This window comes from Barbus barbus (genome assembly GCF_936440315.1).
Source record: "Barbus barbus genome assembly, chromosome: 43".
Lineage (NCBI taxonomy): Eukaryota > Metazoa > Chordata > Actinopteri > Cypriniformes > Cyprinidae > Barbus > Barbus barbus.
The window spans coordinates 578,637-597,500 of NC_136721.1; the positions used below are offsets into that span (position 1 = coordinate 578,637).

The 18,864-nt window shown below is 37.1% G+C and overlaps 2 protein-coding genes across 2 annotated transcripts in view; one reads left to right on the forward strand and one right to left on the reverse strand.

The window, feature by feature from the left end:
- Window positions 1-6,950: 6,950 nt before the first annotated feature.
- LOC306862040 (WD repeat-containing protein 55-like) lies at window positions 6,951-13,429 on the forward strand. Its single transcript, XM_079404627.1, has 8 exons — window positions 6,951-7,011; window positions 7,198-7,364; window positions 8,232-8,332; window positions 8,420-8,507; window positions 8,594-8,773; window positions 10,933-11,032; window positions 11,783-11,952; window positions 12,863-13,429. The coding sequence occupies exons 1-8, from the start codon at window positions 6,973-6,975 to the stop codon at window positions 13,197-13,199; spliced, it is 1,182 nt and encodes a 393-aa protein (XP_079260753.1). The 5' UTR covers window positions 6,951-6,972; the 3' UTR covers window positions 13,200-13,429.
- Window positions 13,430-13,783: 354 nt separating this feature from the next.
- LOC306862046 (15-hydroxyprostaglandin dehydrogenase [NAD(+)]-like) overlaps window positions 13,784-18,864 on the reverse strand; it is a 5,863-nt gene continuing 782 nt past the window's right edge. Inside the window, exons 2-7 of the mRNA XM_079404638.1 lie at window positions 17,075-17,198; window positions 16,804-16,910; window positions 15,886-15,982; window positions 14,375-14,451; window positions 14,132-14,295; window positions 13,784-14,058 (exon numbers count right to left, since the gene is read on the reverse strand). Coding sequence (XP_079260764.1) covers window positions 13,908-14,058; window positions 14,132-14,295; window positions 14,375-14,451; window positions 15,886-15,982; window positions 16,804-16,910; window positions 17,075-17,198 — 720 coding nt within the window. The 3' untranslated portion in view covers window positions 13,784-13,907. The remainder of the gene's footprint in view (window positions 14,059-14,131; window positions 14,296-14,374; window positions 14,452-15,885; window positions 15,983-16,803; window positions 16,911-17,074; window positions 17,199-18,864) is intronic.

An 18,864-nucleotide genomic window follows, 5' to 3' on the forward strand; every position in this document is an offset into this window, starting at 1 on the left:
TGAAAACCGGAAAACAAATGTTGAGAATAATTCTCAGGATCTGTACTTCACACTTAAAGGGTCATGATTTTTTATTATTATTTTAATATGTTCCTTGTGGTTTTCTAATAATGTTAATAAAGTTTTTTGCACAAATAAGTAAATAAATATGTGGGAGATGATCATTTCTTTACGGTTTGTGCTGCAGCTGCAGTCAGATCTAGTTCTTCTAGGCCTATATGCTGAGAAGAAGACTATTCGTAGATGTCTTGCTCTGAAGGCGTGTTTATGCAAATTAGGGGTGTGCCCAAAGCCAAATACCTTATTTGGAAATGCACAGATAAAGGCTTTTAAACCGAATAAAGACTAATTCTGCCCGAATATTCGTCTGAGACTGCAGCACGTTTGCTAGATGCACAGGTTAGCCAGAGGATCAGCACCATATTTCTACACAAATCTCTAAATTCATGCAATGATGAGTGTGTGAATGAATGAAAACGCTATGGAAGAAAAGAGCACAAATCAAACTTAGCTTGCTGTTGCCTCTCCGTGCATCTCTCATAAATCAGAGCTTGGCAAGAGTAATATTACCTAAAATAATACATCATACACGTTCTATTATTTGTGTATATTTAAAAGGCAATGATTTAAACCTTATATGCATGGTAGGCTACACCAGGGGTTCCCAAACTCGCTCCCCAACACTGCATATTTTGTATGTCTCCTTTGTCTGACACCCATTTCAGGTCTTGGAGTTGCTACTAATGAGCTGATGAGTTGAATCAGGTGTGATTGATAAAGGAGACATGCAAAATGTGCAGAATTTGGGATGTTCGATGTTACAGTCACTTGCCTCGCATTTCAGGATGAAAAGAAATTTCAGTTGAAGGATAATCCACTTCTTACCTCTGAGACGGTGTTATGATCGATATGACCTTATTATTTTTATTGTGAGTATTAGGCTTATCATTATTGCCGATCACTGTTGTTGTGCTATGATATTGCAATATTTACCATTATATAATCAGAGGAGCATAGAAAAGTTCATGAAAGTGTCACTCCACAATAAAATAGCAAAATATATAAATATGTATAGTATTTTTATGTTACATTAATCAGTGTCTAGCACACCTTCCTAAGGAAAGGATATGGATCAGAAGACATTGCAATTACTACATGATATTTAGACAGGCTTAAAGAAGTTCCAGATCTATACTTGTGCTCTTATTATTTCAGTTATTTTGCCTTTAATGTAAATAAACATGTGCAAACAATATACATGCTCTTGTGAATTTATTTTGATGCTAATTACATTTACTTACAAATTCATCATCATCATGTTGATATGCTATGTTCCTATAAAACTCTTACGACAAACATATCTTCTAATATCTTCAATTGTTGTGTATACCGAGCTGCAGCGGACACATATTAAATGACTTCACTTGGACCCATTGTGCAATCTGTCTCTTTAATACCGCGTGGTTTATATACACGTTGCTGCTGATTGGGTTGACATTTTTGACACACCCACCAAACAAGAGAAAATGTATCTCAAACCCTGTTGCACACCGTTTCCTGGAAACATGTCATTCAATGGAAACCGGAGCAAAACGTTGCGCACCGATCTGAGCTTGAACGAGCCTCTGCTCTCTGTCAAGAGTTAGCTAATAATCAACTTAGATACAGATACATGTTCTACTAGGCCTACATGTTTGCTTCTTTATCTTTTGCTGGTTTGCGTGGCACACACACATTTGTTTAGTGAAGTAAAAAAAAAAAAAGACTTGTTTAAAGAGTCCTGCGTGTAATGAAAATGTGCTCCTTGAATTAATTCAGTCATGTTCAAATGATCACTAAATGATAAATCTATTTTTAGAAATTATTAATTTTATATTTTAGAACACTGAATAGGGCAAATAGTCAAAACAATTATTTTTCCATACTCTGTTCCCTTTTTTCCGTAGCCTACTTTTCCAGACCTGCAAATTACTCAAGTAAATACTTTTTAAACTGCGTAGGAACCGGTGAGCCAAAGGAAATCATGTTGATTTACATAAACCTCTAAAATTACAACGCAGTAAGAAGTGTGTGAAGTAAATTAGTTTAAAATACTATGAATGAAATAAGCCAAATAAAAAAGCAGTGTTGCAGTTGCCTTCCATGCATTTCCTGGAAATCACTTAAATCAGTTTCCATATTTCTAAACTGCGTAGGAACCCTTACTGTTTTAATGGTACAAAGACTCTTATATTCCAACAATTAGATTTCTCATGTCAAGACCCTTTAAGTAAAATATTTGAGTGGTTTTTGAATGAATTGGTGAAAGAGGGATGTGTGTCTGTACCTGGTATTCCCTATGAGGACCTTGACCTTGAAAGTACATTTTGACCTTGTGTGGACCTTTTTTGGTCCCTATGAGGAAACAAGCTTATAAATCACACAGAATGAAGTGTTTTGAGAATCTGAAAATGCCTGTAGTTTTCTGTGAGGGGTAGGGTTTGGGTAAGGGGATGGAAAATACGAGAAACCATTACACCTATAGAAGAACCCATGAAACATGGAAACCCAATGTGTGTGTGTGTGTGTGTGTGTGTGTGTCTGTGTGTGTGTGTGTGTGTGTGTGTGTGTGTCTGTGTGTGTGTGTGTGTGTGTGTGTCTGTGTGTGTGTGTGTGTGTGTGTGTGTGTGTGTGTGTGTGTGTGTGTGTGTGTGTGTGTGTGTGTCTGTGTGTGTGTGTGTGTGTGTGTGTGTCTGTCTGTGTGTGTGAGAGTGAGTGAGTGAGTGAGTGAGTGTTTTAGAGAGAGCAGCACATTAATACAGAATAAACTGACTGGAGCTACCTGTGGATTCAGTGATTTTAACACATGCCTTCCAGCCAATCAGAATCCAGTATTCACACAGACTATGCTATATGTACATGTACAGTTAATATATGGTATGACAGAAATCAATTGTAGTGCATGCTAGCTTGATTATTTTGCTCAAGAGTCACACGAACAAAACTGTGCTTCTAAACACCGGTCCAGAGCTGTAGCTCAGCCACAATGTCTTTGTGAATGTTCATTGGAGCGCTGCTTTCAGGAAATGTCAAAACATTCTAGGCTGCTTTTGACAATTAACTTTACTGAACCTGAAATTTGCTTATGTAATCAACCAGATTTGCACCAAAGAACACACATTCAACATACACGTTCATTTGAAATGCACTATTAGTGATTTAGTGAATGGAAAACTTTAAACTTCTCAATCCTGTTTAATCATTAGCTGGAGTTTCTATTGGAACAAATGAATTATGGATTTGTTTGCCGTGCATGACACCTGCATGTTTATTAATGAGTCTCTGATGATGTAGAGAGGCTTGTGATTGTGCAGCTCTTCTCTGAAAGCTCTCTATTGTTGAAGCGCTTCAGCAGTGAATCGGCTCCTGGCTCCAGCATAAAAACTCAACTCAGCAGCTGGTCAGCAAATCACAGCCTGGCGCTTTACCCCTGGATTTGCTCGATAAGCAGTGCATGCTGGGAAGGGCGGTGCAGGCCAAGGGCACTTCAATCCATTCAGCCCACAAACACCAGCATTTCTCTCTTGTCATAAGTTTTACTGCTGTTTATTTTTTTCAAACTGACATGTTATTTCTTGGCTCCTATTGTTTCTGTTAGTTTTCTTTATTATTATTCTCCTCCTTCGTTTTCCCGAAAAGGAGTCAATGGCAGCCCTATGAATGGAACATAGGAAAATGATGAAAATTGGCACATTTATTGGGGTCGTTCTTAACAGAACTTTGGGGTCTCTATACCAACTCTATAGCGCCACCACCTGTTCAAACATTCACTTTTCAAATGGTTATAACCTCTCAGATCATATGCCTGTATTATTTTCGTTGCCTTTCTCTCAGCCAAGTTCTAATATTACTCTATTTTCTTCTTACTTTAGTGATGACTTCACAAACTCCTTTAACGAGGTGTGCCTGTCTCTGTCCTTGTAGTCATCTTTACCTGACTTGGATGCTGAACAGCATCTAGTCTGTTCTATAATACCTGCTCAGAGGTCCTGAATACCACTGCTCCTCTTAAACCCAAGAAGTCAAAACCTACAACAGATCCATGGCTCAATGATAACATCCGCTCTCTGAGGCAAGCTTGTAGAAGAGCTGAACGAAAATGGAAAAAGGACAAATTGCAAATTTCATATGAAATGCTTAAAAACAGTCTTACTTCTTTTCAGAAAGCAGTGAAATCTGCTAAGTCTAAGTATTTCTCAAATTTAATTGCAAAGAATCACCATAGCTCTAAAGCTTTATTTTCTGTTATAAATTCTGTGTTAAATCCTCCTGCAAATGTGATTTCAAATCCCTCAGTGTCATTATGTGAAGGTTTCTCGAGGTTTTTCTGTGATAAGATTACTACAACCTCTTGCTAATGTTTCACCTGAATGCTGTTACTCTTCAGCTATATGGAGTGATTTTGATCCAGTTGCTCTCCAGTCTCTCAAAGAAACCATTGACCATTTGAAACCGTCTTTCTGCTCTCTTGATGTTCTCCCTCCACGTATTTTAAATCAAATGTTCGACTCGATTGGTCCCAGTCTGCTGTCTTTTCTGAATAAATGTCTAATTTCAGGGACTATTCCTGATAGCCTCAAAGAAGCTACTGTGACACCTCTTCTTAAGAAATCTGCTCTTGATACTAGTAATTTTAATCATTTTCGACCCATCTCAAATCTTCCGTTTATTACAAAAGCACTGGAGAAAACAGTTTTTTCAGCTATAGTCCTTAGTGCAAATCATATTTTTGAAACCTTTCAGTCTAGTTTTAAGCCTCTGCATAGCACAGAGTCTGCTTTATTACAAGTCCTAAATGATATCTTATTGGCTGGTGACTCTGTTGTCCTAATTCTGTTAGACTTGACCTCGGCTTTTGATACAGTTGATCATAAAATTCTTTTATCTCGACTAGAATATTCTGTGGGCATCCAGGGAACTGTTCTTAGCTGGTTCAAATCATATTTAATAAATAGAAGTTTCACTGTCAGAGTGGGTAATTTCTCTTCATTGCCCGCTAAACTTTCCTGTGGAGTGCCGCAGGGTTCTATTCTTGCACCAATTCTTTTTTTCTTTGTATTTACTTCCTCTGGGCTCTATTTTCAGAAAGCATGGTGTATCATTTCACTGCTATGCAGATGATACCCAAATTTATCTACCTCTGAAACGAAATAAACATGCTGCTCTGGAATCTCTTTTTGCCTGCCTGGATGAAGTGAACACATGGTTTTCTCATAATTTTCTATTTCTGAATGAATCAAAGGTTATAGTTTTTGGCCCTAGTGGAAATTCAGGGAGCAGAAGTGTTGATTTGGACTACCTTGCTCCTTTTACTTCTTCCTGTATATAGGCGTTTTCTGGGATCAGAGTCTTAAATTTGATAAACAAATAAATGCGGTTATTAGTTCCTGTTTTTTCCAGCTACGCCTTCTTTCTAAAATTAAATCGTTTCTTTCTGTGGAAACTTTAGAGATTGCTATGCATGCGCTCATTACAACGCGCCTGGATTACTGCAACTCTCTCTATCTCAGCATTTCTAAATCTTCCATCGCTCGTCTCCAATTAGTTCAAAACACTGCTGCTAAAGTCCTCAAAGGACAACGGAAATTTGCTTCTGTTACTCCTATTCTGAAATCATTACATTGGTTACCTGTGCATTTTAGAATTGAGTTCTCTATGTTTTTAAATCTATAAATAATCTGGCACCGAGCTATTTATCTGACCAACTCCATCTTTACAACCCTGCTCGAAGTCTGAGGTCTGGTGATTAAAGACTTCTCTCTGTCTCCAGATCTCGGTGAAAGCATAGAGGGGATAGAGCCTGTGCGGTTGCTGGCCCTATGTTGTGGAACAGTCTTCCAGCCTATATCAGATCGACACAGTCTTTAAATCATCTCTTAAAACCTATCTTTTTTCTTTGGCTTTTAATTCACTGTGAATTTATGGTATGAATCTGTGGGTTATCTTGTGTTTTATGTCACTTTGGTCAGCTGTGCTTGCTGTTTTTAAATGTGCTATAAATAAAACAAACTTGAAACTTGACTTGAAACTCTTTGTTCTAGAAAAATGAAATGTAGTTCATCTGATTACTCTCATCATGATTAATTGAAATGAAACTCAGGGCACTTCATGAGCATCATTATCTGAGGGCAAATGCAAAAGTTGGGAACAGCGTCACCGACACCGCCAAATGTTGTGCCATTGCAAACAACAACAGCATCAGCATATCTCGAAGGGCCTATCTTACTATAATGCTACACTAATATCCGTGGCTGTTTCAAGTCAAAGCCTTTAACTTGGCCTTACACAAACCAAAACTTATTTTAAATCCATTTCTATAAACAATCTGCAGACTGTGCAAAAATAATATATATACACAAATAAATAAATACACACATTTGTGAATATAAATAAATGTGTGAGGGGAAATAAAATAAATAAATGCACGAGAATTGTTTTTATATCTATATTTCTATTTTTCTGTAATCCTGCGTTTATTTACTTCATTATTTCTCGCTTCGTCCTCCATACAACAGTAATCATGCATATTTCAAAATAAGAGTCCCGGTGTATTGTTTACGATTAAAAGTCCCGTATTATGAATATTTTTCCTGGTTAATATTGGTACTTTGGTTAGATAATAAACAGTCTCCAGCATTTAATTCAATGTCAGCTCTTGTAGTTTCTGCCTTGGCTGCCATATCACAGGAAGAAACATTATTTAACACGTATTATTACTAGTTTTATTTAATTATTATTCTTATTATTTATATAAACTCAGTAATATGTTTATAACAGTTATATGTTATTACACACACAACTTGTATCCCTATATTAGGGGAAAATACATTATGTGATACATTAGATACATTAATTGTTTTACTGCGCTTCTTGGGGAAATCACTCCAGTCCAGCAGGAAGCGGAAGTGACACATTACTTCGCCTACAACAAACATGGCGTCTCCCATAGAACACGAGGATTCGTGTCAACAAGTGAGTTCTTTTTATTATACTATATCTAGCGTTGAAGATTCGTGATTTATCGGAGTCTGTTTTAATGTACATTTACAGTAAACCAGAAACCCTGATAATTAAGTAGTAAAAGGCTCGATAAACGGCAGAGATGTAGGCTAAAGGCTTTCAGCGCAGCTCATGCTTGATGTGTCGCTGTTTGTACAGGAGGAGGATGAGGAAGAGGAGGAGGAGGAGGCTGCTGCAGCACCCAAAGCACCCAAGATCCGAGACACACCAGAAGACATCAAACTAGAGGCCATCGTCAACACCATCGCGTTTCATCCCAACCGAGACATCTTAGCAGCTGGAGACATCGACGGAGACCTTTACCTGTGAGTGTGAGCAGATATACAGCACCTGAGATGCACTTACACTTAAACTCATTCATCTGATCCCATCAGAACATATTACACACATATTAAACCTGGAAGCCCTCTTACAGTATAATCATATTTTCCAAGTCTGCTCATCAAGGCTCTATTTATTTGATCAATAAACAGTCTTCAGTGTCACATGATCTTCAGAAATCATAATAATATACTGATTTACTGCATTTCTGATTATTATCAATGTTGAACACAGTTGTTTCTGTGGAAACTGTGATGCATTTTATTTTTACAGGATTCACAGATGATCAGAAAGTTCAAAAGAACATAATTTATTTGAAATAGAAATATTTTGTAACATAATATATATCTTAATAATTTTTTTTAATATTTAATAAATATCTTTACTGACGCTTTTGATCAATTTAATGCAGCTTTGATGAATGAAAGTGTTATCTAAAAAAAAATTATACTTAGCCCAAACTTTTGAATTATAACCATTGATAATAATAAATGTTTGTTGAGCAATAAATCAGTATATTATTATGATTTCTGAAGATCATGTGACACTGAAGACTGCAGTAATGATGCTGGAAATACAGCTGCAGATCACAGAAATACATTACAGTTTAACACATATTCACATAGAAAACAGCTGATTTACATTCTAATAATATTTCACTATTTTTACTGTATTTTTGATCAAATAAATGCAGCCTTGATGAGCAGAAGAAGCTTCTTTCAGAAGCAAAAAGACCCTAACTATTTGAAGCTTTTGAGCAGTAGTGCATGAAGCTCAGCTCAATGAGTGCGATCGGTATAAGAGCAGAAGGATTGTGGGATCGTTGTTAATACAGCAGATCTGATTTCCAGATACTCATACTCCTGCACTGAAGGAGAAAACAAAGAGCTGTGGTCATCAGGACATCATCTGAAGTCCTGCAGGAAAGTGCTGTTCTCCAGCGATGGACAGAGTCAGTGTTTGCGTCTCGCTTCATTACTTCATCATCCATCAGTTCTTCACTTGTTTCCCCAGTGATTCTCTCCTCTGTGTTCCTCAGAGCTCTTCAGCGTGTCTAAAGACAAGGCGGTTCACATCATGGACGTGGAGGCTGGAAAACTGCTGACACGCATCCCCAAAGCTCACAAGTACCTGATGCTCCTTACAGCCGCTCTGGAAGAGTAATGTGAGTAAAGCTGAGGACATGATCACTGATGTTTTTGATCTTCTCGAGGGCCCCCATCAACGCCCTGCTGCTGGTGGATGAGAACATATTTGCGACGGGCGATGACGAGGGAATGCTGAAGGTCTGGGACTTGAGGAGAGGAACCTCGTTCATGGATCTGAAGCACCATGAGGATTATATCAGTGAAATCACCATCGATCAGGCCAAACGGACCCTGCTCACCTCCAGGTGCGGTCTCCAGCCTTCAAACACTGTTTATGCTCTCGCTCTGTGAAAGAAATGCCACTTGCTATGGAATCTTGTTATATGATGCAATGCCTTTTCTAAGTATTTTAATGTTTCTGTTCATGCTTTCCTCTGTATTATTAAGTAGTGCTGTCAAACGATTAATCGCATCCAAAATAGAAGTTTTTGTTTGCATAAAGACGAAAAAGGGTTTAAGCATAAAAACAATAAGTGTAATACTGCTTTAAATTGTTGTTGTTTTTCCCTTAAAAATGAAAAAGTTTTCTGTTTAATTTAATTGCAATTTTGTTTTTGTTTTTCTGAGCAAAATATAAATATCATAGATTTCTCCCTGATTTACAGAAGACAGCCACTAAAATATCATTCAGGCATTTTTTTTTTACATATTTGTATAGGACGTCCTACTTAAATTCGTGATTGGTTGACTGCAAAATTCAAATATTAAATGGAACAACAAAATAACATTATTAACCAGTTAATAGCCATTTCAAATTTTAAATTCTGTTCGGAACTATTACATTTAATTTAGTTTGTTTCTGGTTATGTTCCTGTCAATTTCAATTCAATTTCAATTCAAGTTTATTTGTATAGCGCTTTTTACGATACAATCATTGCAAAGCAGCTCTACAGGAAATTAAGTTTCTACAATATAATTATATATTGCAGAACCTTAATATGTTTGACTTATGGCAAAATCTGGTAATTCTGTATGTTATCTGAACGTTGGCATCCTTCGAAGTCCTCTGAGGGGTTGGCATCATCTTTTCTCAGGTGTTCGGTCATCTCAGATCATTTAAGGGTTGGATCCAGACTGAAGCTTCTGTCATTCCTAGTTACCACGGGATGTTAATCAACAGAGAAACAAATAGAGACATAATTAGCGTAGCTGCTGTTCCATCTAAGCCAAAATGATTTGTTCAACCCAAGCTAAAGAATAATAATAATGTACATTTGATCAGATATAACTGCAGTACAAGATTATAAGATGCATTATGTGAATGCTTGGCTAAAGAGATGTGTCTTTAATCTAGATTTAAACAGAGAGAGTGTGTCTGAACCCCGAATGTTATCAGGAAGGCTATTCCAGAGTTTGGGAGCCAAATGTGAAAAAGCTCTACCTCCTTTAGTGGACTTTGCTATCCTAGGTACTACCAAAAGTCCAGAGTTTTGGGACCTTAGAGAGCGGGTTGGATTGTAGCGTGGTAGAAGACAAGTTAGGTACGCAGGAGCTAAACCATTTAGGGCCTAATAGGCTAGTAATAATATTTTGTAAATGATACGGAACTGAATAGGTAGCCAGTGCAGAGACTGTAAAATTGGGGTAATATGATCATATTTCTTGACCTGGTAAGAACTCTAGCCGCTGCATTTTGGACTATCTGTAGCTTGTTTATTGAAGATGCAGGACAACCAGCTAGCAGTGCATTACAATAGTCCAGTCTAGAGCTCATGAATGCATGAACTAGCTTTTCTGCATCAGAAACAGGAAGCATGTTTCGAAGCTTGACAATGTTTCTAAGATGGAAGAATGCTGTTTTTGTATCATGGGAAATATGATTTTCAAAGGACAAGTTGCTGTCTAATATAACACCCAGATTTTTGACTTTAGAGGACGTAACAGTGCATCCGTCTAGTTGCAAATTATAATCCAAGAGATTCTGTGTACTGTTTTTTGGTCCAATAAGTAATATCTCTGTCTTATCTGAATTTAATAGGAGGAAATTATTGGTCATCCAATCTTTTACATTTTTACACGATCTATTAGTTTAGATAGTTTAGAAGTTTCATCTGGTCTTGTTGAGATATATAGTTGAGTATCATCAGCATAACAATGAAAACTAATCCCGTATTTTCTAATAATATTACCAAGAGGCAACATGTAAATTGAAAATAGCAGAGGACCTAGGACAGATCCTTGTGGTACTCCATACTTTACTGGTGATAATTGAGATGACTCTCCATTTAAATGAACAAAGTGGTAGCGATCGGACAGGTAGGATCTAAACCATCTTAAAGCCTGCCCTTGGAAATTTCATTCATTTCCAGTTTTTGTTCCTCGAAGCGGTTCAGAGCCCTGGTGCAAACTGATGTTTGATCTAACAATGTTGTGGTATATTTATGACTTTTTGTTTTATTTGTAGTGGCGATGGCACTATGGGAGTGTTCAATATAAAAAGGCGAAGATTTGAACTGCTTTCCGAGTTCCAGAACGGAGATCTTACGTCTGTTTGCATTATGAAAGTGAGTCTAAACATGTAGTGCTAATTAACACAGTTACATTTAAATTTACATGAACACAATGTGACTTCCAGACTTCAAATTCAGTAGTCCATACGAGTAAATAACTAGAAGAATAACAAAGAACTGTATACACTAAAGTCATTTGTGACCCTGGAGCACAAAACCAGTCATAAGGGTAAATTTTTTGAAATTAAGATTTATATTTCATATAAAAGCTGAAATAAATAATATTTCCATTGATGTATGGTTTGTTATGATCGGACAATATCTGTCTGAGATACAACTATTAGAAAATCTGGAATCTGAGGGAGCAAAAAAATCTAAATATTGAGAAAATCACCTTTAAAGTTGTTCAAATGAAGTTCTTAGCAATGCATATTACTAATCAAAAATGAAGTTTTGATATATTTACGGTAGGAAATTTACTAAATATCTTCATGGAACATGATCTTAATATCCTAATGATTTTTGTCATAAAAGAGAAATGTATAATTGTGATCCATTCAATGTATTGTTGGCTATTGCTACAAATATACCTGTGTTACTGATGGCTGCTTTTGTGCTGCAGGGTCATATTTGTGCTACAAACTATTTGTTTATGATTATGATAATAATATAATATGATGCATAGCGGTTTTCAGCGTGAAGGACTGGTTTTGCACAGTTAAAGTGAGTGACATCAGAGCACAGTCACGGTACAAAGGTGGGTGATGTAGTTTTAATCATGGCAGACCTCTCTTCCCCACACAGAGAGGCCGTAAGGTCATTTGTGGATCCAGCGAGGGCAAATTATACATTTTTAACTGGGATGGTTTTGGTGCCACCAGCGACCGGTTTGCGGTTCAGGCCGAGTCTGTGGATTGCATCGTGCCGATTACTGACAGCATTCTGTGTGCCGCCTCCATCGACGGCGTCATCCGGTGAGACTTTTTTGATTTTAATATACCTTAACAAGTAATTAATATTTTCAGCATCATTACTCCAGTCTTCAGTGTCACATGATCTTCAGAAATCATAATAATATACTGATTTACTGCTCAACAAACATTTCTGATTATTATCAATGTTGAACACAGTTGTGCTGCACAATATTTTTGTGTAAACAGTTTTTCAGGATTCTGTAATGAATAAAAAGGTAAAGAACAGCATTTATTCAAAACAGAAATCTTGTGTAACAATATACACTAGCATTCAGAAGTTTGGGGTCAGTAAATGATTAGGGGCCAAGCACTGAAGGCACCTGTTGTGTCTGTTGTTGTTCTTCTTCCGCTCTTGAGTCTGGCAGCCCATAGAACCGCTTGCGGGAAAATGATGAAATTTGGCACACTGATAGAGGACAGTCTCCTCGTTAACCACAGCAAATTTGGTGTGTCTAACTCAAACTCTCTAGCGCCACCACTTGTCATTTGAACCGTAAGTCACAGCAGGAAAATTCTTAAACAACCATCACAAAACAAAAACAAAAAAACAGTCGTGGATCATCCAGGTAACCACACACCATATTAAGATCCAAGGGTTCACACATTTTTGAAGGGGGTTATTTTAATAATTTCAGCTATTATTAGCTTTTTTTTTGTCGTGTGGGCTATATGTAAACATCTTTTATGTGAAATATCTTATTCAGGTCAGTACTGAATAAACAATAGCATGCATTTTGTATGATCCCTCTTATTTTGGTAAAATTAACATTTTGCAGATTCTGAAAGGGGGTTGTAAACTTTTGACCTCAACTGTAGTTCACCCAGTTATTGTTTTGGTTGCACACGTGTATCAGTAAAACTCCTCCAGTTCTTCTCTTCTGAAACGAATGACTGTGTCGTCTGTCCACAGAGCTGTGAGTGTCCTGCCGAACCGTGTGCTGGGCAGCGTCGGTCAGCACATCGGCGAGTCCATCGAGGAGATCGCCAGGTCCAGAGACACGCGCTTTCTGGCCAGCTGTGCTCATGACCAGCTCATCAAGTTCTGGGACATCTCCAGCTTACCAGGCATGAGAGTCGACGATTACCGGCGGAGAAAGAAAAAAGACAAACGCCTCAAAGCTCTGAGCAACAAAGCTTTCGATACAGGACAGGATTTCTTTGCCGGCCTTTTAGACTCAACTGAAGAAAACCATAAAAAACAAGAAGAAGAAGAAGAGGACGACGACAGCGACAGCGGAAGCGACTGAAAATAATTTATTGCAACAACTCTTGCAATAATGTGTTGCTATTTGTATATTTCATGTCTATTTTCTGAATCAGTTAGTATGTATGTATTTGTATGATATATCATTGTAGAATCTATGCAGTGCTGTCATATTATTGGGTGATGATAAATCTCAACACAAAAGCAGATCTTTCTTGGGCAAAGAATGTAACAGAGTTCATGTTCACATTAAACAGACAGTATTTGAAACAAACGTTTGTATTGTTTTATTACTATTAAACCACTAACTCGTCTAACACAGTACTGGAAACTACAATACAGTTTTTGTAGTGCTGTCAAACGATTAATCTCATCCAAAATAATCGTTTTTGTTTACATTGTGTGTGTACTGTATATTTATTATGTATATATAAATACAAACACATGCATGTATATGTTTAAGAAGAAAAGTATATATTAAATATATTTCTATATAATAAAATATATAAATGTATTAATGTAAATATTTTCAAAATATATGCTGTATGTGTGTATTGTATTTATATATACATAGATATACACATATATAATGTAAACAAAAACCTAGTTTGGATTAATCGTTTGACAGCACGAATGTAAATACAATAAATCTGAGATCTTTAAAGTTTGGCTACTCTTTACTGGCTGATGTAGGTTTGGTTGGATTTTAAGATCTGTGATGAAACCTTTAATCCACATCCAAGCTGAAGGGTTACTCGAGACTGACTGGAGTAGATGGGAAGTCTTTGGCTCGTTCAGGAAAGGAAACAAAAACGGCCTCGTCAGGATCAATCACCAGAACGTCTCCGTTCTTGCTCTCATCTTTCACCAGAACAAGAAAAGCCTTGGCGACAACATCAGCCCTGCAATGAAAACACAGTTCTGATGTTAGATTCAAACCCTTGCTTTATCTGTTGCGGAGGATTGTTAACTCACTCCAGATAGCCGTGCTTCTGCATCATCGTCTCTGCAATGCCCTTCAGTGCAAAGAAACTTCCGATATGCTCTTCTGAATTCAAGGTGGACAGAAGATTGGTCTTCACAAACCACGGACAGAGAATGTTGATCCTCACCCCGTAGTTAGCCAGCTTGGAAACGGCCTGTTGATGAGCAATTAAAGAAAAAAGTCAAAGACTTTCTCTCTCAGGAAAAAGCTGTAACGCTTGATAAAGTACGTACTGCCATGGCACGACTGAAGCCCATCACGCCGTGTTTGGTCGCGGTGTAGATGGGTGCAATCGGCAACGGCCCCAAACCTGCGAAGATTCAGTCAAAACAGTTCACTGAATAAATGGAAATGATGCATCATTTACCTCCTGCTGTTACAAAAACATTCTCAGTGGTTTTTGGGGCAATGTTGGACCCCATTGACTTACATTGTAAGGACAAAAGCAATATAAATATTCTATATAATATCCTCATTTGTGCCCAGCAGATGACATGAGGTAATGATGAGAGAAGTTTCATTTTTAGATGCATTGAACGGAGCAATTGTTTATAGGTTTAAGAAAGTCTACACAGTTTTTCTCAGCCACTTTGGCTCAGAAAGAGAAGTTCAAATGTCTGAACAATTAATTTCTTGTTCACATCAGATTTAAACTTCTTACTGATTTAGGATATTTGCAGAAATCCAGAATTTGCACAATAAATAAATGCATATGTCTTGCTGATGGCCAAACTGATGAGGTGATTCCTAGTGAAACTGTCAAACTTCTAAACATTCTTTCATCGTGTGAGCCATCACATGCAAAATCATCTATTCAGTTATCAAAGTCTGTCAGATACATATATTCCATAAATGACTGACATTGAATGGTTGTAATGTCTGCTGAGTTTTTGTACATTTCCATCCCTTTGCAGCCCTACTTGCCATTGGAATGAAATATGAATCACAATTTTGCCAATCAACCCAGTGTATATGGAGTTTGTCCAGTAAAATCACTACCATTTACTGAAGAAAGAGGAACATCACAACCTTGAACAGCAGCAGAGCTCTAGAAATACATTATATTTGTTCAGTACCTTTATCTGTAGAAATGTGTTAACTGAAACTGAACATTCACACTTGCTTGTCCTGAAGAGCTACAGGAAGACATGTACGAATGTGCGGTTGTGCTTTTAGCGGAAGACTATAGAGTGTGTGAAAATGAAGAAGCATTGGTGAATTTTCAGTTTACATGTCTACAAAAATATATGTACTGTATGAATAAAAATGTTCATTTTCTGTTTGTGTACTGCAGTATTTCCCAATACATTTTTATCTCCTGTTCTGTTGAAATCTGTATCTAAAACACTCAGTGTGATACACAAACAACACTGATACTCCTCTATAGTATAGAAAACAGTCTGTCAACAAAAAGAAGGAAAACAATTGCATATAACAAAATTAAATTGGCATTTAACATGAAATGAAAATTGTATAGAAGTATAAAATGTACATGAAACAGCATTAAATGAAATTATTATTATTATTTTTTTTTTTGGTGGCCCTGGCTAACTAACTAGGGTTTGAAGCATGAATGAAATGTTCTTGGTGAGTTTCTATAGAGTTCTGATGTTCCAGCAAACAGTTGTGACAGATGCACTTACAGTTTAGAGAATCTTAAGACTTTCGAAAAATGTGCCAAAGCATTTGAGAAAAACTGTAATTGTTTCATCTGTGTTTATTTTGAATAGAGACGGTCTCAAACCTGCCATCGATGAAACGTTGACAATGACTCCTCCATTCCCTCCATTTCCCTTCTTCATATGTTCTAGAGCGAGATACGTTCCTCTGACCACTCCACCCTGAGACAAGCACAACACACCTTCAGCTGAAGCAGATGGACAGAGAGAGAGAGACAGACACACACAGACACACACACACACACACACACACACACACACACACACAGACACACACACACAGACACACACACACACACACACACACACACACACACACACACACACACACACACACACACACACAGACACACACATAGACACACACACACAGACACACACACACACACACACACACACACACAGACACACACACAGACAGACACAGACAGACACAGACACACACACACACACACACACACAGACACACACACACACACACACACAGACACACACACACACACACACACACAGACACACACACACACACACACACACACACACACACACACAGACACACACATAGACACACACACACAGACACACACACACACACACACACACACACAGACACACACACAGACAGACACAGACAGACACACACACACACAGACAGACACAGACACACACACAGACACACACACACACAGACACAGACACACACAACCACACACACACACACACAGACACACACACACAGACACACACACACACAGACAGACACAGACACACACACACAGACACACAGACACACACACACAGACACACACACACACACACACACACACACACACACACAGACAGACACACACACACACACAGACAGACAGACACACACACACAGACACACACACACACACACAGACAGACACACACACACAGACACACACACACAGACACACACACACACAGACAGACACACACACACACAGTCACACACATACCAGGTTGATTGCAATAGTTTTTTCCCAGTTCTTTTCATCGATGATCCCTGCATTGTTGCAAAAAATGTCTATGCGGCCAAATGTTTTAATAATTTTTTCCAAAACTCCTGTAAGGGAAAACATGAATCATTCAGAGCATATCCACCCTCTCTACTACTGCTCTTATAAAGTGACTTGAGTAACAGCAGCATTGTGACACTGTAAGCCATATCAGTCCAAGCCTCATGTAATCATGCCCAGACAATAAAACATCTCTCAGATCCTGAAAAACCTTTAAAATCTTCCTCTGATGTGACGTCGGCCGTGTAGAATTCAGTCCTGTCACGTCCATACTCCTGATCAAGTGTGCTCTTCAGTTCATTCCCCAGCGATTCATTCACATCCATTAAAGCCACCTGTAATCAAATGAATCTGTGTGAGCTCTTACAGTACAGGACTCGGACATGCAGAAGTCTACAGTAAAGCAGAGTAAGTGCCTTTTGTGTCCCTCACACATTTTCATTTCATCTTTTTCTTAAGAATTATTTTTAGGTATGTTTATGTATATATATTTGTACAGAGCTGGGTAGTAACTGATTACATGTAATCTGGATTATGTAATCAGATTCCAAAAATTAAATACTTGTAATCAGACTACAGTTACTTTTTTATTGATTACATGATTACATATTATTCACACAATAGCAATCAATTATTCATCATTTATTGATTCACTCTAATTCCTCTTTTTTATCTTTTAAATGATCCTTTCTAAGATAATCTACGGCTTATATACACTCAGAAAGTGCAGTTTTGTGGACATTCACACAGAGATCAGTCATCATTCAGGTGGTGACAGCATTTGATCAATGATTTACAAAAATTATTTCAGGTTTAAGAAGTGCTTCAACATTGCATCAACTATCGATGAACACATTCATTTGTATTTGAATTATCACTCAGTAGGTTATTTAACCATGTATTATTATGTATCATTGAAAGGCTTTTGTCTTTCAAACTCATTAAAATGCCCAAATTCTCACTATTTCTTACTCGGAGTGTCTATTTATATTAAGTGCAAATAGCCCTTCTTGTTGGCAGAGGCTATTTACACTAACTCCGCCCACTGACGTGTGATTGGGTAGTCAAAACTGAAAAAAGAGCACACTCAGCATCAGTTTCAGTGGCATATATGGAAGGGTGCATGTCTTTTTGCCGAACTTTTTTTCTCCCTTTTCAAATCTCATATTGCATCAGAAAGGCATTTATTTTCAGTAAAAATGAAGGAAATAATCAAAAAGTTGAAAATAAAAGTATTGGGTAGGTGTAGGGAGGGCTTTATGTCCCAATAATGTCGCATCCATTTAATCATTTGAATTAAAATGCTAATTTACACTCGATGTGTTATTATTGCGTAGCCTATAATGTACTACGATACTGAAGGGCACATAATTGGCACTATTTGCTATAAGTAGTATAAATAGCAGAAAAACTTGCTTTCTCAACAGTGTAAATACAATCTATAGCTATTTGCACTTACTGTAAATATCAACGAATTGCTCTTTACAGTTAGTGCAAATATAGCGCTACCTTTCTTATTCGCAGACATTCTCAAAGGTTTTGTCATCTGAACCTCTTTCACCTGATATATTTACTTTAAAGAGGTGGTCAATCTTTGTATTGAACTTTGAGCATCATAACCTTGTTTATGCTCAAACAGCAACATTACACACTAACTAAAGATAAAAAAGTTCAATCATAATCAATGACCCCTTTAAGCACTCCTGACGTTTTACAATAAATATTTTAATAATTAAGTATCACATTTGCATGTTCACAGTTCTCTGACATCATTTAATGGTCATATGGCACGCAGGTAACCATAAAATATTTCTTCTTTTTTAGTAAATGAATTATTTTGATTGTTATTTTAAAGTGATTTATTTAAATTTTTAATTTTTATGATTTAATTTCATATATATATATATATATATATATATATATATATATATATATATATATATATATATGTGTGTGTGTGTGTAACATTTTATTTAATATAAGTAGATGTTTTGCATTTAT

Bases quoted from the DNA above. Each gene is read 5' to 3' on its own strand.
- LOC306862040 (XM_079404627.1), top strand. From the start codon at position 6,973: ATGGCGTCTCCCATAGAACACGAGGATTCGTGTCAACAA. The intron at 8,508-8,593 runs GTACCTGATGCT...GATCTTCTCGAG, and splicing joins CGCATCCCCAAAGCTCACAA to GGCCCCCATCAACGCCCTGC. The intron at 8,774-10,932 runs GTGCGGTCTCCA...TTTTATTTGTAG, and splicing joins CGGACCCTGCTCACCTCCAG to TGGCGATGGCACTATGGGAG.